The sequence below is a fragment of the Chlorocebus sabaeus genome, chromosome 4, assembly GCF_047675955.1.
Source record: "Chlorocebus sabaeus isolate Y175 chromosome 4, mChlSab1.0.hap1, whole genome shotgun sequence".
Taxonomy (NCBI): Eukaryota; Metazoa; Chordata; class Mammalia; order Primates; family Cercopithecidae; genus Chlorocebus; species Chlorocebus sabaeus.
In genome coordinates this window covers 70,676,346-70,696,074 of record NC_132907.1, presented here as the reverse complement: position 1 = coordinate 70,696,074, position 19,729 = coordinate 70,676,346, and the positions used below count along the sequence as shown (strand labels likewise).

The 19,729-nt window shown below is 34.8% G+C and overlaps 1 protein-coding gene across 1 annotated transcript; it reads left to right on the top strand.

The window, feature by feature from the left end:
- Nucleotides 1-10,111: 10,111 nt before the first annotated feature.
- LOC140711549 (small ubiquitin-related modifier 1-like) lies at nt 10,112-17,464 on the top strand. The gene is made up of 2 exons (XM_073014899.1): nt 10,112-10,403; nt 17,370-17,464. Exons 1-2 carry the CDS (start codon nt 10,112-10,114, stop codon nt 17,462-17,464), a joined length of 387 nt encoding a protein of 128 aa, XP_072871000.1.
- Nucleotides 17,465-19,729: the final 2,265 nt, after the last annotated feature.

The following is a 19,729-nucleotide window of genomic DNA, read 5'->3' as shown; positions in this document are numbered from 1 at the left end:
TATTTTGCCGCATGTAGATATAGATACCCATAAAGTATAGATACCCAGCATCTATAAGGAATTTAGACAAATTTACAAGAAAAAATGAAAAATCCCCTAAAAATTGGGCAAAGGATATGAACAGACACTTTTCAAAAGAAGACATACATGTGGCCAACAATCATATGGAGAAAAATCTTGAATTCACACATTTAACTTAACAGTTAAAAAAAAAAGTTTCAGCCTGATGCAATGTTTTATTTTTCTCCTGTGATCTCACATTCATAAGATAAATTCCAACAGACATTCATAAGATTTCTGTGTGAAGTGGAAAAATAATGCAGTTCTTGGTGTTTAGCACTTTTTTATGGGTTAGACTTTGTATCTTACCCTTTTTGGCACGCCGGAAGTTGAGTCTAATTATAGGTCTAGAAGTGTGTATGTGTAGGACATGAGGTGATTCAGTCATCCCTTGCAAGTCAGAGACATCAAGAGAGACCAATATAAGTTATTTAGATATGGGTGGAAGGTCCACTTCTACTGGGAAGGAAGGTCTGGAAGAATTAAGGGATTTGACAATCCATTAATGAAATCTGTTCATATTAACGTAGTTTAATTTTTAGAATCCCATTCCTTCCAATGAATACCCTCACATTGGAGAAGGTATCTAGCAAGACTGAGAATTCAATTTGCATTATATTTCAACTACTCATAGGATGAAACTCTGAAGTCTGGTTTTTAGAAACTTTTAACCTGAGGCTACTGGAGATGAGGATTTATGTCAGTGCAGGTTTAAAACATTTCCAATTATTTACATAGAACTTGAGTCAGGAGTTTGGTTTCCTGAGCTCATCCTTTTCTTTTTCCACTGCTATTAACTTAACTGTATCCCTTAAAATTAATAAAGCCCTACTTAATTTGATTAGAGGTCCTAATCTATCCCTAATGTGACTGTATTTGGAGACAGGGCCTTTAGGGATATCATTTATTTAAATGAAATTGTAAGGATAGGACTCCAATTGTTAAGGCTGAAACCTTACAGAGAAAGAAATGCTAGAGCTCTGTTTCTCTCTTTCCTCACATATCCACCAATGAAAGTTCACATGAGCACCCAGCAATAAGGTGATCATCTGAAATCCAGGAAGCATGTCTTCACCATTAACTTCCCATGCTGGTACCTGTATGCTGGGACTTCCAGAACTGTGACAACATAAACTTCTGTTATTCAAGCCATCCAGTCTGTAGCATTTTGTTATGACAGCTAAGCTAACTTATACATGCATTTACTCCAGTAAATCCCTTGATACTTCTTAATTTGACTAAAGTGTTCTAAAATATCTTCAATAGGTATTTGATTAACAGTATCCAATGGCAATCTTTTGTATTATCTCTATTGACACATTATGCAGAGGAAAGTCAGTACTTTCTTTCAGAGTCATGAGTGTTTTGAAATCTGATTCATTAGAAAACGAATTCCAGAAATTTCAGAACCAATTCAGAGAATGTATTTTTCAACTTCTCTTCTTCCAGAACCACTTTCAGTACCTGAACTGTAGCCATCTTGGTTCCACTAGAAGGACAAAAACGGTAGCAGATAAATATTAAGAGTTTTATTGTCATCATTTGGCTTACATGATTTTGGGGAAATGTGTAGCAAATCGAAAATCCAAAGGTCAGGCTGTCAGGAGAAAGGCTGGAATTCTTTAGCAATGACCAAAGCTGTTAGCTACAAGATGAATTTCTTCTTCTTTAGGGAATCCTCAGTTCTACTCTTAAGATCTTTCAATTGATTAAATAGGGCCCGTCCAAAATATCTGTTATAACATCAAATATCTCTAATTTAGGGCCAACTGATTATTGACCATGATCACATCCACAAAATACCTTCAAAATAACATCTAGATCAGTGTTTGATTGAATATCTAGAGATTGTAGCTTACACAAGGTGAAATAAAAACATCACATGTTCTATTGGCTAAAAACAGCAAGCATTTAATAAGATTCAGAATATTGACATATTCAAAATATGTCAATAATTATAATCAATTTAAATGGGCTGAGAGTTCTACATTTTTTATGTCACAATTAGCCAGTATTTCTTAGAAAGATTCACTTTTGTTGTTGTTGTTTTGTTTTGTTTTCTTTAATATAAACCCATTATGCATTTTAGGAAAAATATAATAAAAATTTTTTGAATGTACATGTGGTTTGCTATACAAAACCGTGATATTATAGCAAAGCAAAGGTATTTATGCAACTGTCAAATTTTATAAGATCCAATAAAACAATTTATGTATATTAAAGTAGATATTCATGCAAATATATTTCTATCAATGTTTGTTGAATTTATTTTGATACAAAATTTCAATCTGTAGTATCTTGAGAGTTCTAATATAGTTTACGTGTCTAGGGTTATGAATATTCTAGCTTTAGTATGAGGCATAGTAAGTGCTAATCAAGTAAACGTTTCATCAAGGCATTTACAGGTTTGCGTTAAAATTAATCCGCTGTAACTCATAGAACCTGTCTCATTCTTATCATCTTTTTGAACTCTGCTTTTTGGCAAACTGAGCATTTGTGAATCCTTGAATATTCCTCCTGTTTTCCCTAATGCCGTTTCTGGTAGACCCTTATGTTCTGTCTAAAAAGTTTCGTAGCCTCATTCTTCCTGTTCATACACCCAAGTAACTGATTATACAGCTTTTATCATTTCAAATTCTCTAGCACATTTTAGTGGTAAATTTTTTATGACACTTGCTCTATTCTGTCTTGTAGAATTATTTTTTATTCATATTATTTATATTCAACAAAACACTGTTTTATTTATAATTGTCTCCATTCAGTGATTAGCTTAGTTCCTTTTGCATATCAATTTTCAATAACTATTTTTCATTTATAAACTATAACCCAATCTGCTTTAAGAGCAAGGGGTTTTATTTTTACTGTAATCATTATTCTAGTAATTATTCTAGATAAATTGATTTCTAGATAAAATTCTAGCTAAAATGATTTAGGAAAAAATCAACAGTCTCATTATTATTTTTCAGATCTATATAATGTTCATATAATAATACTGTCAGAAAAGTAAACCCAAACAGGCATAATAAAATTTGAAAGAAGCAAATAATAATAAAAAGAAGCAGAGAACTTTATCTGAATAAAAAGATTTAAATGATTACTACCATCTTATTTATAATTTTATTTTTATTTTGCAATATTTATTTAATAAATATCTATTTCCATATTCCACTCAAGCTCTAATACAATATTCAATTTTATGGTCAATACAAGCAGAGCCCTCTGCTGTATGACATAAATATAACAAGATAATACAGTTCCATCAAATTCACTGGAAACAGTTCAGTGAGTAATGTGCTTATACCTATTTCCTTCATGTTTCAAAAATACAAACTAGTTGTAGTTTACATAGGTTGTATTACTATAGCTTAAATGATATTTTCAAAAATTAATATGCTGTACTAACTCATTTTTTTCCTTTAGGATTGCAAGTTGCACAAACAAGTCTTTGTATAATACATAAAGTGTCAGACAGAAACCAAGATTTATTAACATCTTCCCAGATTCCTTGCTAGTTTATAACTGTATTAAATATTCTTCTTCCAGTCACCTAGGGTCTTTATTCATTAGCTGTATTTAATTAAATAGCTGAATTAGAGTTACTCTATTTTAAGTATATTGCCTAATCCATTAACTAATAAATACCTTATTTTCCTTTCTTCTTCCTTTTTTTTTTTTTTTAAATTACACTTTAAGTTCTAGGGTACATGTGCCCAACGTGCAGGTTTGTTACATATGTATGCATGTGCCATGTTGGTGTGCTGTACCCATTAATTCATCATTTACATTAGGTATATCTCCTAATGCTATTCCTCCCCCCTCCCTCTACCCTATGGCAGGCTCTGGTGTGTGGTGTTCCCCTTCCTGTGTCCAAGTGTTCTCATTGTTCAATTCCCAACTATGAGCAAGAACATGCGGTGTTTGGTTTTCTGTTCTTGCAATAGTTTGTTGAGAATGATGGTTTCCAGCTGCATCCGTGTCCCTAAAGAGGATACGAACTTATCCTTTTTCATGGCTGCATGGTTTTCCATGGTGTATATGTGCCACATTTTCTTAATCCAGTCCATCATTGATGGACATTTGGGTTGGTTCCAAGTCTTTGCTATTGTGAATAGTGCTGCAATAAACATATGTGTGCATGTGTCTTTATAGCAGTATGATTTATAATCCTTTGGGTATATAACCAGTAATAGGATGGTTGGGTCAAATGGTATTTCTAATTCTGGATCCTTGAGGAATTGTCACACTGTCTTCCACAATGGTTGAGCTAGTTTATACTCCCAGCAACAGTGTAAAAGTGTTCCTATTTCTCCACATCCTCTCCAGCACCTGTTGTTTCCTGACTTTTTAATGATTGTCATTCTAACTGGTGTGAGATGGTATCTCACTGTTGTTTTGATTTGCATTTCTCTCATGACCAGTGATGATGAGCAATTTTTCATGTATCTATTGGCTGCGTAAATGTCTTCTTTCGAGAAGTGTCTGTTCATATCCTTCCCCCATTTTTTGATGGGGTTGTTTGTTTTTTTCTTGTAAATTTGTTTGAGTTCTTTGTAGGTTCTGGATATTAGTCCTTTGTTAGATGAGTATATTGCAAAAATTTTCTCCCATTCTGTAGGTTGCCTGTTCACTCTGATGGTAGTTTCTTTTGCTGTGCAGAAGCTCTTTAGTTTAATTAGATCCCATTTGTCAATTTTGGATTTTGTTACCATTGTTTTTGGTATTTTAGACATGAAGTCCTTGCCCATATCTATGTCCTGAATGGTATTACGTAGGTTTTCTTCTATGGTTTTTATGGTTTTAGATCTAAAATTTAAGTCTCTAATCAATCTTGAATTAATTTTTGTATAAGGTGTAAGGACGGGATCCAGTTTCAGCTTTCTACATATGGCTAGCCAGTTTTCCCAGCACCATTTATTAAGTAGTGAATCCTTTCCCCATTTCTTGTTGTTGTTAGGTTTGTCAAAGATCAGATGGTTGTAGATGTGTGGTATTATTTCTGAGGGCTCTGTTCTGTTCCATTGGTCTATATATCTGTTTTGGTACCAGTACCCAGCTGTTTTGGTTACTGTAGCCTAACTGGGAGGCACCCCCCAGTAGGGGCAGACTGACTCCTCACATAGCCAGGTACTCCTCTGAGACGAATCTTCCAGAGGAACGATCAGGCAGCAACATTTGCTGTTCAGCACTATTCACTCTTCTGCAGCCTCAGCTGCTGATACCCAGGCAAACAGGGTTGGGAATGGACCGCAAGTAAACTCCAACAGACCTGCAGCTGAGGGTCCTGGCTATTTGAAGGAAAGCTAACAAACAGAAAGGACATACACACCAAAACCCCATCTGTACGTCACCATCATCAAAGACCAAAGGTAGATAAAACCACAAAGATGGGGAAAAACAGAGCAGAAAAGCTTAAAATTCTAAAAATCAGAGCACCTCACCCCCTCCAAAGGAACACAGCTCCTCGCCAGCAATGGAACAAAGCTGGAAGGAGAATGACTTTGACGAGTTGAGAGAAGAAGGTTTCAGATGATCAAACTTTTCCAAGACAAAGGAGGAAGTTCAAACCCATTGCAAAGAAGCTAAAAATCTTTAAAAAAGATTAGATGAATGGCTAACTAGAATAACCAATGTAGAGAAGTCTTTAAATGACCTGATAGAGCTGAAAACCATGACTCGAGAACTACGTGACAAAAGCACAAGCTTCAATAACAGATTTGATCAACTGGAAGAAATGTTATCAGTAATTGGAGATTAAATGAATGAAGTGAGACAAGAAGAGAATTTTAGAGAAACAGGAGTAAAAAAAAAAAAAAAAAAAAAAAAAAAAAAAAAAAAAAAAAAGAGGCCTCCAAGAAATATGGGACTATGTGAAAAGACCAAATCTACATCTGATTGGTGTACCTGAAAATGATGAGGCAAATGGAACCAAGATGGAAAACACTCTGCAGGATATTATCCAGGAGAACTTCCCCAACATAGAAAGGCAGGCCAACATTCAAATTCAGGAAATACAGAGAACACCACAAAGATACTCCTCAAGAAGAGCAACTCCAAGACACATAACTGTTAGATTCACCAAAGTTGAAATGAAAGAAAAAATGTTAAGGGCAGCCAGAGAAAAAGGTCGGGTTACCCACAAAGGGAAGCCCATCAGACTAACAGCGAATCTCTCGGCAGAAACTTTACAAGCCAGAGGAGAGTGGGGGCTAATATTCAACATTCCTAAGGAAAAGAATTTTCAACCCAGAATTTCATATCCATCCAAACTAAGTTTCATAAAGTGAAGGAGAAATAAAATCCTTTACAGACATATGCTGAGAGATTTGGTCATCACCTGGCCTGCCCTACAAAAGCTTCTGAAGGAAACACTAAACCTGGAAAGGAACAACCAATACCAGCCACTGCAAAAACATGCCAAAATGTGAAGACCATTGATGCTAGGAAGAAACTGCATCGACTAGCGCGGAAAATAACCAGCTAACATCATAATGACAGGATCAAATTAACACACAACAGTATTAACCTTAAATGTAAATGGGCTAAATGCTCCTATTAAAAGACACAGACTGGCAAACTGGATAAAGAGTCAAGACCCATCAGTTTGCTGCATTCAGGAGACCCATCTCACATGCGGAGACACACATAGGCTCAAAATAAAGGGATGGAGGAAGATCCTATGAAGCAAACGGAAAACAAAAAAAGGCAGGGGTTACAATCCTAGTCTCTGATAAAACAGACTTTAAACCAACAAAGATCAAAAGAGACAAAGAAGGCCATTACATAATGGTAAAGGGATCAATTCAACAAGAAGAGCCAACTATCCTAAATATATATGCATCCAATACAGGAGCACCCAGATTCATAGAGTAAGTCCTGAGAGACTTACAAAGAGTCTAAATCTCTTAATAATAATAATGGGAGAATTTAACACCCCACTGTCAACATTAGATCAATGAGAGAGAAAATTAACAAGGTATCCAGGAATTGGACTCAGCTCTGCACCAAGTGGACCTAATAGACATCTGTAGAACTCTCCACCCCAAATCAACAGAATATACATTCTTCTCAGCACCACATTACACTTATTCCAAAATTGACCACATAGTTAAAAGTAAAGAACTCCTCAGCAAATATAAAAGAATAGAAATTATAACAAACTGTCTCTCAGATCACAGTGTAATCAAACTAGAACTCAGGATTAAGAAATTCACTCAAAACCACTCAACTACATGGAAACTGAACAACCTGCTCCTGAATGACTACTGGGTATGTAACGAAATGAAGGCAGAAATAAAGATGTTCTTTGAAAACAATGAGAACAAAGATACAACATACCAGAATCTCTGGGACACATTTAAAGCAGTGCGTAGAGGGAAATTTATAGCACTAAACGCCCACAAGGGAAAGCAGGAAAGATCTAACATTGACACCCTAACATCCCAATTAAAAGAATTAGAGAAGCAAGAGCAAACGCATTCAAAAGCTAGCAGAAGGCAATAATTAACTAAGATCAGAGCAGAACTGAAGGAGATAGAGACACAAAAAGTTCTTCAAAAAAATCAGTGAATCCAGGAGCTGATTTTTTGAAAAGATCAACAAAATTGATAGAACACTAGCAAGACTAATAAAGAAGAAAAGAGAGAAGAATCAAATAGATGCAATAAACAATGATAAAGGGGATGTCACCCCCGACCCCACAGAAATACAAACTACCATCAGAGAATTCTATAAATACGTCTACACAAACTAGAAAACCTGGAAGAAATGGATAATTTCCTGGACACTTACACTCTCCTAAGACTAAACCAGGAAGAAGTTGACTCCCTGAGTAGTCCAATAACAGGCTCTGAAATTGAGGCAATAATTAATAGCCTACCAACCAAAAAAAGTCCAGGACCAGACGGACTCACCTCCGAATTCTACCAGAGGTACAAGGAGGAGCTGGTACCATTCCTTCTGAAACTATTCCAATCAATACAAAAAGAGGGAGTCCTCCATAAGTCATTTTATGAGGCCAACATCATCTGATACCAAAGCCTGGCAAAGACATAAAAAATAGAGAATTTTAGACCAATATCCCTGATGAACATCGATGCAAAAATCTTCAATAAAATATTTGCAAACAGAATCCAGCAGCACATCAAAAAGCTTATCCAACATGATCAAGTGGGCTTCATCCCTGGAATGAAAGTCTGGTTCAATATATGCAAATCAATAAACATGATCCAGCATGTAAACAGAACCAAAGACAAAAACCACATGATTGTCTCAATAGATGCAGAAAAGGCCTTTGACAAAATTCAACAGTGCTTCATGCTAAAATCTCTCAATAAATTAGGTATTGATGGAACATGTCTCAAAATAATAAGAGCTATTTATGACAAACCCACAGCCAACATCATACTGAATGGGCAAAAACTGGAAGCATTCCCTTTGAAAACTGGCACAGGACAGGGATGCCCTCTCTCTCCACTCCTATTCAACATAGTGGTCAAAGTTCTGGCCAGGGCAATCAGGCAGGAGAAATAAATAAAGGGTATTCAATTAGGAAATGAGGAAGTCAAATTGTCTCTGTTTGCAGATGACATGATTAGAATTAGAATTATAGTTTTATATTGGTAGAAATGTATACAGGGTAATATAAAGTTCTATAAACTTTATATTTATATATTAAGGTAATATAAAGTTATATTTATACATTAAGGTAATATAAAGTTCTATAAAAAATTAGAATTATAGTTTTATATTGGTAGAAATGTATACAGGGTAATATAAAGTTCTAATTTTTTTTATCTAAGGGTTGTATTAATATACATTTAACAATAATTATATGAAAAATTGACCAGAAAATAGAAAACATTATTAAAGCTGAGAAATTCTTAAACCTTTATACAGCAATGGATTGCAATTAAACATTGTCTCTCAAGTTATATCTCTAATAAAATGCTGGACTAGAGAAAAAAATTCTATACTATTATAAGGATAAGATATGAATATGATATCTATCACCTTTACGTAGGCTCTGAGGCCCCAGACCATCCCCAAACACTGGTCTTTATTCATAGTATTTGGGGATTTTAATTTACACTGTTTACATCGTGTAAGAACATCTGGTCCTCTTGTTCAAATTGATTTTTGTTTTCTATTTGTAAAGCGGATTTTGTTTTTTTGCTTTTAAAAATATTTCAGTAAGGGAATTTTGGGGATCAGGTTGTATTTTGTTACATGAGTAGGTTCTTTAGTGGTGATTTTTGAGATTTTCCTGAGGTTTTGGGGCACAGGTGGTGCTTCGTTACATGAATACGTTCTTTAGTGGTGATTTCTCCACCCAATGTGTAGTATTTTATCCCTCACCCCCTCTGACACTTTCCCTCAAGTCCCCAAAGTTCTTTGTATTATTCTTACATCTTTGCATCCTAATAGCTTAGCTCTCACTTATGAATAAAAACATATGATGTTGGTTTTCCATTCCTGAGTTACTTCCCTTAGAATAGTGGTCTCCAATTCCATCCAGGTTGCTGTGAAGGTTCGTGATTCACCAGTCTCATTCTACAAGGGACTGTCACTTAAAACTAAGCCTACCAACCATAAGCAAAAATTAAAGGTCTCATGCCAAAAACACTGTCAACAAAAGCAAAAATTGATAGAAGAATCTATGTCAAACTAAAAAGCTTCTGCATTACCAAGAAAATAACAGAGTGAAAAGGCATAGGCCATTTTTTTGTGGAACGGAAGTAATCATTTGCAAACCATTTGTATAATATGTGATTAATTTCAAAATATATCAAAACTCCTATAACGCAAAAGTAAAAAGAAAGAGAAAATCAAACACAAAAGAATGAGTAATCCAATTTTATTTTATTTTATTTTATTTTTTTCCATAGTTGAGCTTTTTATTTGAACTTAAGGACACATAGAAAAAGAATTCATTTATGGCTGCTGCGGTGTTGTACCATGGGGAAGGAAAATGGATTTGTCAACCCTGGAGTGAGGTTCTGCCTACCCGAGGCTGCTGGCATGTGGAGATCCCCTGGGTGAAACCACTGTCACCATGCCTGACCAGGAGGCAAAACCTTCAACTGAGGACTTGGGGGATAAGAAGGAAACAAAATACATTAAACTCAAAGCCATTAGACAGGATAGCAGTGAGATTCACTTCAAAGAGAAAATGACAACACATCTCAAGAAACTCAAAGAATTATACTGTCAAAGACAGAGCGTTCCAATGAATTTACTAGGGTTTCTCTTTGAAAGTCAGAGAAGCGCTGATAATCATATTTCGAAAGAACTGGGAATGGAGGAAGAAGACATGATTGAAGCTTATCAGGAACCAACATTCAACAGTTTAGATATTCTTTTTATTTTTCTTCTCCCCTCAATCTTTAAATTTTTTTTTTTTTTTGTAATGTGGTGTTCAAAATGAAATTGAAAACTGGAACCCCAATCTTTTTAAAACAACTGCTAATTTGAATTCTAATGTTCATTATCCATTATTGTTTGTTTTCATTGTGCTGACTTTTGGTGATCAAGCCCAGCCCCCTTCGTATTGCCGTCTCATTTTGAAAAAGTACACGTGTGCACAGAGAGGCTACCTTTCTCAGGACCATGTGTTTTTGGGCATTTGGTGATAAATGAGATAGATCAATCCAAGGGTTCATAATGACTTTCCCGTTGGCCCTGAGGTTCTAGCATGTGATGGCTTACTCCTGGACTATGACTTTCAGTGGCAGGTAGAAGTTTTTCAGAGAACTGGACTGAGGAAGTAATCCAATTTTAAAACGGGCAAAGGACTTGAGTAGACTTTTCTCCATTGAAGATCTACAATATGATCACCAGAAGGTAAAAAGGTTCTCAACATCACTGATCACCAAGGAAATCCAAATTAAAACACCACTGAGATAGCACCTCACATCTGTTAGGATGGCTACTATCAAAAATAAATAGGATAACAAAAATATGAAGAATTTGGAATACTTATTCAATGTTGATGGAAATGGAAAATGATGCAGCCACCATAGAGAATATAGTAAGGAAATTTCTTAAAAATTAAAATGTGATTACCATATGATCCAGTAATCATATTTCTTGGCATGTGTGAAATCAGGATCAGAGATATCTTGTATTCTCATATTTCTTACAGCACTATTCATAATAGCTAAGATATAGAAACAATCCAAATATACATTGACAGGTGAATGGATAAAGAAAGCATGGTATATACATACAACGGAATGTTACCTTAAAGAAGAAAAAATACTACCAATTACAACAACATGTGTGAGCCTAGAGAATGCTATGCAAAGTAAAATAAGCCTGTCTCAAAGATGATTCCACGTACATGAGGTATCTGCAATAGTCAAACTCATAGAAGCAGAGAATAACGGGTACTTACCAGAGACTAAGGGAAGAGGGAAACAGAAAATTGTTGGGAACTAGGTATAAAGTTTTATTTATGTGAGATGAGTGAGTTATGAGATAATCTATGTAACGTAGTACCTATAATTAGCAATATGGTGTTATGCACTTCAAAATGCATGGAAGTTAAATCTCAAGTTAAGTGTTTTTACTGTATTAAGGAAAGAGACACAGATAATTTTGGGAGGTGACAGATATGTGTATGTTTAATATCTTGATTCTTGATGGTATCACAGCTGTATGCATATGTCCAAACTGATCAAATTACATACAGGTACATTTAAACTTGTATAGTTTGCTTTTTTGTTGAATATTAACTATACCTTAATAAAGCTGTTAAAAATTTAAAGGTATTATTAAATCTCTATGAAAACACAACCCACCTTCAATGAGAATTGCACTGAATGTAACACAGAGAGGTGAAACATCAGAAAATATGGATGACTGTTTAAGACCAGAAGATTAGGATGTAAAACCATAGTTGTATGTGTGATAGGAACCACAGAAGATCTGGGGAAGAAAATAAAGACTTAATCATTTATAAACAACAGAAATAATAAATACAACACACATGAGATGACTTTTTACCGTCAGAAATTACAGGTGACAGAATTTACTTTCAAGAAAAACATTAAGATATTTTTCATGAAGATGGAACTAAAATCCACTAAAATACAAGTAAAATGTGCGAAGTTATGGTAAAGAAGGGATACAAACGAAAGAATAAGGAGCATGCTTTCATTTTTATAAAATTTCTAACTGTGCAGTACTAAATGGGAGGAAAATGAGGAAGAAACAAAGGTCTAACAATCACTTCAACAACCCACTTGTAACTTTTCTATATTGCATTTTCCCCAGTTGTCAACATGGGCATTTATACCAAATGATCTCAACAGTCCATTCACATTTAAGCATGCATAATTTAGCTGAAACAAGTCTTTATTATTTATGATAATTTTTCCCTAAAATAAATATGATTAACAGATAACTGGTTAATCCCCAAACCTCGCTGTGTACTTACTTTTTATCTTATTTCTCCAATGAAAGCATTTGAAGTAACCACTAATTAGGACTAAATTTGACTGCTCTTTGTTTAATATCTACTCATGGTTTTCCTTTCTAATTCTCTGGTTGGGAAAACAATTAGCAATAAACAAGTAAGTGGTAATGTACAAGAGAAAAACAGCCAAAATTCAGCCACAAAGTTCACAGTTGTTTCTTTTTTTCATTTTGATAATACAATGATTGAACAAATGAAGATTTATGTATTCATTCAATAGATACTAATTGAGCCCAGCTGCGTTCCTGGCATGGCGCTAAGTGTTGAATGGACGTAGTGTTTCACTACTTACAGATTTGAACTCCAAGTTCAGAAATGTCAAAAAGAAGTCATAGCTCAAAAGTTAGATTAAAATAGACCTAGAACCAATTTACAAATCCAGTGTTCCTCACCTGCCACTCATCATGTGGGAAATGAATGATCACCGGTTACTAAAGCAGATTTTTCACCAGGGACTATAATTAATCCAGAATGTTCGAGCATTTTTTTTCTAATCACAGTGGAAAGATAGACATTAAAATGAGCAAACACCTAGATAGATTTGTAAAATATCATTAAAATATATATTTGATGTAAGTAGCAATCATCCTAATTTTAATTTATTATTATGTCCTTCATTGCTCATTCCCAACATTCCAATTGAAGTGATTCGACCACTTCTCACCCACCAAAGTTTAAGATGTCCCTAAATAGACCCACTAAACTAAATAGAATTCCAAGTTAAAAAGAAAAGAAAAAAAACTACACAAAAAAATAACAGATGCTGGCAAGGATCTGTTAGTGATAATATAAATTAGTAAAGCCATCATGAAAACAGTATGAAGAGTTCTCAAAAAACTAAAAGGAGAGCTACCATGTGACCCAGCAATAACACTATGGGGTATTTATCCAAGGAAAGAAATACAGTATATCACAGACATACCTGCACTCTCAGTTTACTACAGCACTATTCACAGTAGCAAAGATATGGAATCAACCTAAGTGTCCACCAATGGATGAATAGATTAAAAATGTGATACGAATACAAAAAAGGCATACTAGTCACAAAAAAAAAAAAAAGTAGTATCATGTCATTTGCAGCAATATGGATGGAACTGGAGGTCATTATATTAAGTGAAATAGTCCAGGCACAAAAAGATAAATATTGCATGTTCTCGCTTATATATGTGAGCTAAAAAATGCTGATCTCATGGAGGTAGAGAGTAATGACAAATGTCAGAGGCTGAGAAGGTGGAGAGGAGGATTCAGAGAGATTGTTTAATGGGTACAAATATACAGTCATATAGAAGCAAGAAGTTCTATGTTCTATAGCACAGTGGGGTGACTATAGTTCATAACAGTATATTACATATTTCAAAATAACTAGAAGAAAGGACTTGAAATGTTTCTAACACGTAGAAATGATGAATACTTGAGGTGACAGATACAGTAAGTACCCTGAGTGGATCATTCCACATTCCATGCATGTAACAAAATATCACAGGTGCTCCATAAATATGTAGAAATATTATGCATCAATTTAAAAAAAGAAAAAATCCGTAGCATAAATGTTAAGGAGGTCCAATTCTGTTCTGATTTTGCCCATAATGTTCATTTGATGCTTTAAGAAAATCAAATAATAAATTTACAAACAAACAAACAAAAAGCTTGAAAGAAATTTGAAGTGTTACTCCAATGAATACAGGAATCATAAGAAAATGAAAAGATTTATTTCTGATATGGAGAAAGTTTTAATGATCTGGATAGAAGATCAAACGGCTACAACATTCCCTTAAACAAAATTCTAACATAGAGCAAGGCCTTAACTCTTTTCAATTCTATGATGGCTAAGAGAGGTAAGGAAGCTATAAGAGAAAAGTTTAAAGGTAGCAGTTGTTGGTTTATAAAGTTGAAGAAACGATGCCGTCTCTGTAACACATCAATGCAAGGTGAAGCAGCGGGTGCTCAAGTAGAAGCTACAGTTAGTTATCCAGTAGTTCTAGGTAAGATGAATGATGAAGGTAGATACACTAGACAACAGATTTTCAGTATAGACAAAGTGGCCTTCTAAAGGAAGAAGACGCCATCTAGTACTTCCTAGCTATAGATAAGCCAATGCCTGGTTTCAAAGCTTCAAAAGACAGACTAGCTTTCTTTTTAGAAGGTATTATGGCTGACGACTTTAAGTTGAAGCCAATGTTCATTTACTATTCTGAAAATCCTAGGGCTGTTAACAATTATGCTAACATTCATCTGCCTGTGCTCTATAAATGGAACAATAAGGCCTGGATGAGAGCGTATCTGTTTATAGCACGGTTTACTGAATATTTTAAGCCCATTGTTTAAAACTACTGCTCAGGAAAAAATATATATATATATTTCTTTCAAAATATTACTGCTCATTGACAAGTTACCTATTTACCAAGAACTCAAATGAAGATATATACGAAGATTAATGTTATCTTCAAACCTGTTAACAAAACATTTATTCTGTAGCCCATAGATCAAGGAGTAATTTTGACTTTCATTCATATTATAAAATAAATATATTTTATAATGCTATAGCTGCCAGAGATAGCGATTCTTCTGATGGATTTGGGACGAATAGGTGAAAAGTCTCCTGGAGAGGACTGAGCATTCTAGATGCAATGGACAATATTGATGATTCATGGAAGGAGGTCAAAATATTAACATAAACAGAAGTTTGGGAGAAGTAGATTCCAACTCTCATAGATGACTTTGAGGAATTTGACCTCAGTGGAGGGAGTAACTTCAAATGTGTTAGAAACAGCAAGATAGGCCGGGCGAGGTGGCTCACGCCTGTAATCCCAGCACTTTGGGAGGCCGAGGGGACAGATCACAAGGTCGGGAGATTGAGACCATCCTGGCTAACACGGTGAAAACCCATCTTTACTAAATATACAAAAAATTAGCCGGGCGAGGTGGCGGGCGCCTGTAGTCCCAGCTACTAGGGAGGCTGAGGCAGGAGAATGGCATGAACCCGGGAGGCGGAGCTTGCAGTGAGTCAAGATGGTGCCACTGCACTCCAGCCTGGGCGACAGAGCAAAACTCCGTCTCCAAAAAAATAAATAAATAAATAAAAAGTAGCAAGATAACTAGAATCAAAAATGGAATCTAAAGATGCGACTGAATTGCTGGTATCTCATCATGAAATGAATGGATGAGGAGTTGCAAAATAAAAATTATGCGTGAGCAAAGAAAGTGGTTTCTTGAGATTAAATCTACTCCTGGGGAAGATTCTATAAACATTGGTGAAATGACCAACATATTGTTTATATTATTTCATAAACTTAGTTGGTAAAGCAGTGGCTTTTGCAACCACCCTCCTGATCAGTCAGCAATCATCAATAATGGGCAAGTTTCTCCACTAGGAAAAATACTCAGACTCGCTGAAGGCTGAGGTGATTGTTAGCATTTTTTAGCAATAACGTTTTCTGAGTTTTTGTTTGTTTGTTTTTTGACAGAGTCTCAACCTGTCACTTAAGCTACAGTGGTGCAGTGGCAAGATCTTGACTCACTGCAATGTCGAATTTCCAGGCTCAGGGGATTTTCCCACCTCAGCCTCTCGATTAGTTGCGATTGCAGGCATACACCACCACACCCTGCTAATTTTTAAAATATATATATATATATTTTTGTAGAGACCGGGTTTATCCACGCTTCCCAGACTGGTCTCCAACTCCTGAGCTCAAGCAATCTGCCTGTATCAGCCTCCCAAAGTGCTGCAATTACAGGGTTGAGCCGCCGAGCCCAGCAATAATTTTTAAAATTAAGGTATGTACATATTTTAGACATAATGGTAGTGCACATGCAGTACACTGCAGTATAGTGTAAACATAACTTTTATATACATTGGGAAGCCTAAAGTTTGTCTGCCTCACTTTATTTGTATATTAACTTTATTGCAGTGTCTGGAATACAACTCGTGATATGTCAGGTATGCCCACGCTTTGCATTTATACATTTTATTTATCCATATTCCTTAAAATATCTTCCCTGCCTTGTTTTTTTTTTTTTTTTTCTTTTTAACTAACATATAATCTTTGCATTTCTCTGAAACTATTTTGGAAATATAACCAGAAGATGAGCACTCATAATTCTGCATACATTTGAATCTTCAAAATGTTCAAATGTTTATACATAGACAGAGATGATATGTGTGTGTGTGCATGTGTATAATCTTAAATAAATAGGATCATAATAATCATGACTGTTTTATTTTAGAAAAATTTGAGCATTTGTTACTTGCTTCCTCTTTACTCTCACTTCTCCCGTTTTCTTCTCCCTGTTTTCCGTACCCATGTTAAATAAATGCCACTTCATTTTCCATACTTACTAATTATCTAGTTATTTATTATTTTCCTGTTTGTTTTACAAAACAGGACACTTTTCTTTCGAAACATTGTAAAATGATAACAGAGAATACGTAATTTGGAGAAATAATTACATAATTACCTTGCAAACCCTTGAAGGTAAAAGATGTGAGAAGAAAATACAGCATACGTTGATTTAAAAACATATTTACTTTCAAAACTCTTTCTGTCCCTTTTGACTTTTTCATCAACTAAGCATAAATTCAGCTCAGTGCAGTATTGTAAAAACATTTGAAAATGTAATTGATAAATCGTCTCTTCCCATAGGAACAAAGAGCAATGGCACCTTGTTTATCACTTTGCAATAATGTCATTACTACCCAGTTGACCTCTGATGCACAGTGACAGACAGATGATAGAGTAAGAATTCAGTGCATATTTGATAAATTCAGTAAAGCAGTTTCTTGCAATGAAAAAAAAGTAACTTTTCTGACATTTCTACTTTCCTTCTTATTCAACAGCTTCTACAATAGCTCTATGTGATGCTTTAGAAGCTCTCCTCATGACGCTTTGGAAATCCAGGACACTCTTCGAATTTTTTCAGGCTTCTCATTAACAGCAATGATGAAGACAAAACAACAGCGTTAAATTGAGGATACCAACAAGTGATGCTTGTGTAGCACTCAAAATTTTAACATTTGTATAAGTGAATGTAGTATGTGTACATGGAATGACACTGAATTGATCAAAGGGCCCATTAGGTTTTTTCAATAAGGTTTGGAAAGCCTTAATTTGCAAGATGTTATAAGAAGAAATTAGCTTAATAAATTCAAAAATATCAAAAACATATCTCAATTATTTTGTAAAATTTCAAAAACAAAAAGGAGATATATATTACATGAAGTAAATCTGCATAATGATCTAATTCAAAGTGATAAAGTGGGAATCCAGGCTCATGAGCTGAGAAGGGTATATATATGTTTTTGATCTAGAAGTAATTGATACTCCAAATATTTTCCTTTAAATGTAGGAAGAGGCACCATTACATAATATTTAATAAAATAATATCTTATATAATATCTTAGGAAATCTTTTTGAAATTCTGACTGTACTGATGCTTAGCAAGCAATTTTTGTGTGCCACAGGTATTTCTGTAAAGACTGTGTGAAACATAGAGCTGTAGGGGTAAAGTCACATATACAGTGCATTTAATTGGATATTTCCTGTAAAACAATAAGAACAGTGCCTGGAAAATAGAAAGCGCTCACTAAATATTGCTAATTGTTAAAAAATTCAGGTAATGGTTATAGTCTGTGCAGGGCAAATAAGTTTTTCTTTCCGCTAGGTCTGTGAATAGGACACAAAGATACAATTTCCTCCATTATGAAGAGGGTTGGAAGGAGCTTAGAAAAGAACTCTTCTAATATCAACTTAATGCATCCAAACACATTGGTAGAAAAAAAAAATGATGCAAATAAATAAAATTTTAAAATGCTACTACTTGCAATAAGAAGGGCCGTATTTCTTTAGATGAGGGGTGCTCAGGGTGTGGGGAATTGGGTATCAAAATGCCCTAACATCAAGGACCAGGAAAAACTTCCCGGGATGAACAGTGTGAGCTATCTGTAAGGTAACTTGAATTTGGGACTAGAAGAGAGTGATATTTGACAATTTGTTTTCTAGGCTTGACAATGAGATTCTGTTAGCAGTTAAACCCTATAGCAGCACAGGGAAGAGAAATTGGGGCAGTCGTAAGTACTCAAAAGCTGTGAGACATGCTTCTGGAAAACCATTTTATTAGGATCTGAAGAAAATTCACATCATTTGAAAGTAATACAATTATGTTATTATCTTTTTACAAAATCAAAGCTGATTTGTTTCAAAGTGACTAAATTGATCTGCAGGCTTTTTGCACATATTTCCTCTGTAAAGAAGGACTTGTCAATAAACATGGTTGCACTCTCAGTATTGGAGTTTGGCATGAAGCCGAATGGGCTCCTTAGGAAAATATCATTACATGATGTGGTCAGAATGAAGTAGACGCTTATGCTTCAAAAAAATCTCATCATTTATATGAGTGAAATATTTTATGACATTTATCTGGAATTAACACAGCACCGTAAATATAACCAGATGACAAATAGGAGTGGTGAAAACCAGGAATTCTGAGATATTTGAGTTCTACAGGAATTATTTTTCATTTGTCCGGTCTCAAACGTACTGTGGAAAGCCAATGCCTTTCAAAGCTTGCAATTTACCATGAACAAAAGGTGGAATCCTGTTGTTCAAGCAGGAATGAGGTACTGCCCCATCCTGTGTGCACAAAACAGGTTTGCAATGCAGGTATAGCAATGGCTTGTGGTTTTAACACTAACCAAATGAAACCATAAAGTTCTCCGCAAAGTTGGGGCCCTATCCTAAAAACTATCTAGCAAAATAAGGAATATTTTTGAAGTTGAAAAGACTTAAAATATATATTAGAAAATTTATCTAATTGATTTTTCAGCAAATGGAGGGTTTTTTTTTTCCATTGATCTTAACTGAATGTAGGATAATAAAACATATCCATAAACTCAAAAATAATAAAATTAATCACTTTATCCTCCATATTTCTCCCATATTTCTTGTAGAAGCGTCATCCTATATACGAGCCTTTAAAGTTGATGGTCCTCAGACTTCTCTGTGTCTCATTTCCTCATCTCAATTGTTCCAAATGTTAGATGAGATTCTTGCATCTCATCTAACATTTCCTGGTTTCTACCACATTTATTCACATGCCCCAAAATCTATAACCTCAGTTCTCATTGCTCTCATAAGCTCTAGATTAATATGTCTGATGGTTCATGAAAACACTTACTTGAATATCTATGGGGAATTACGA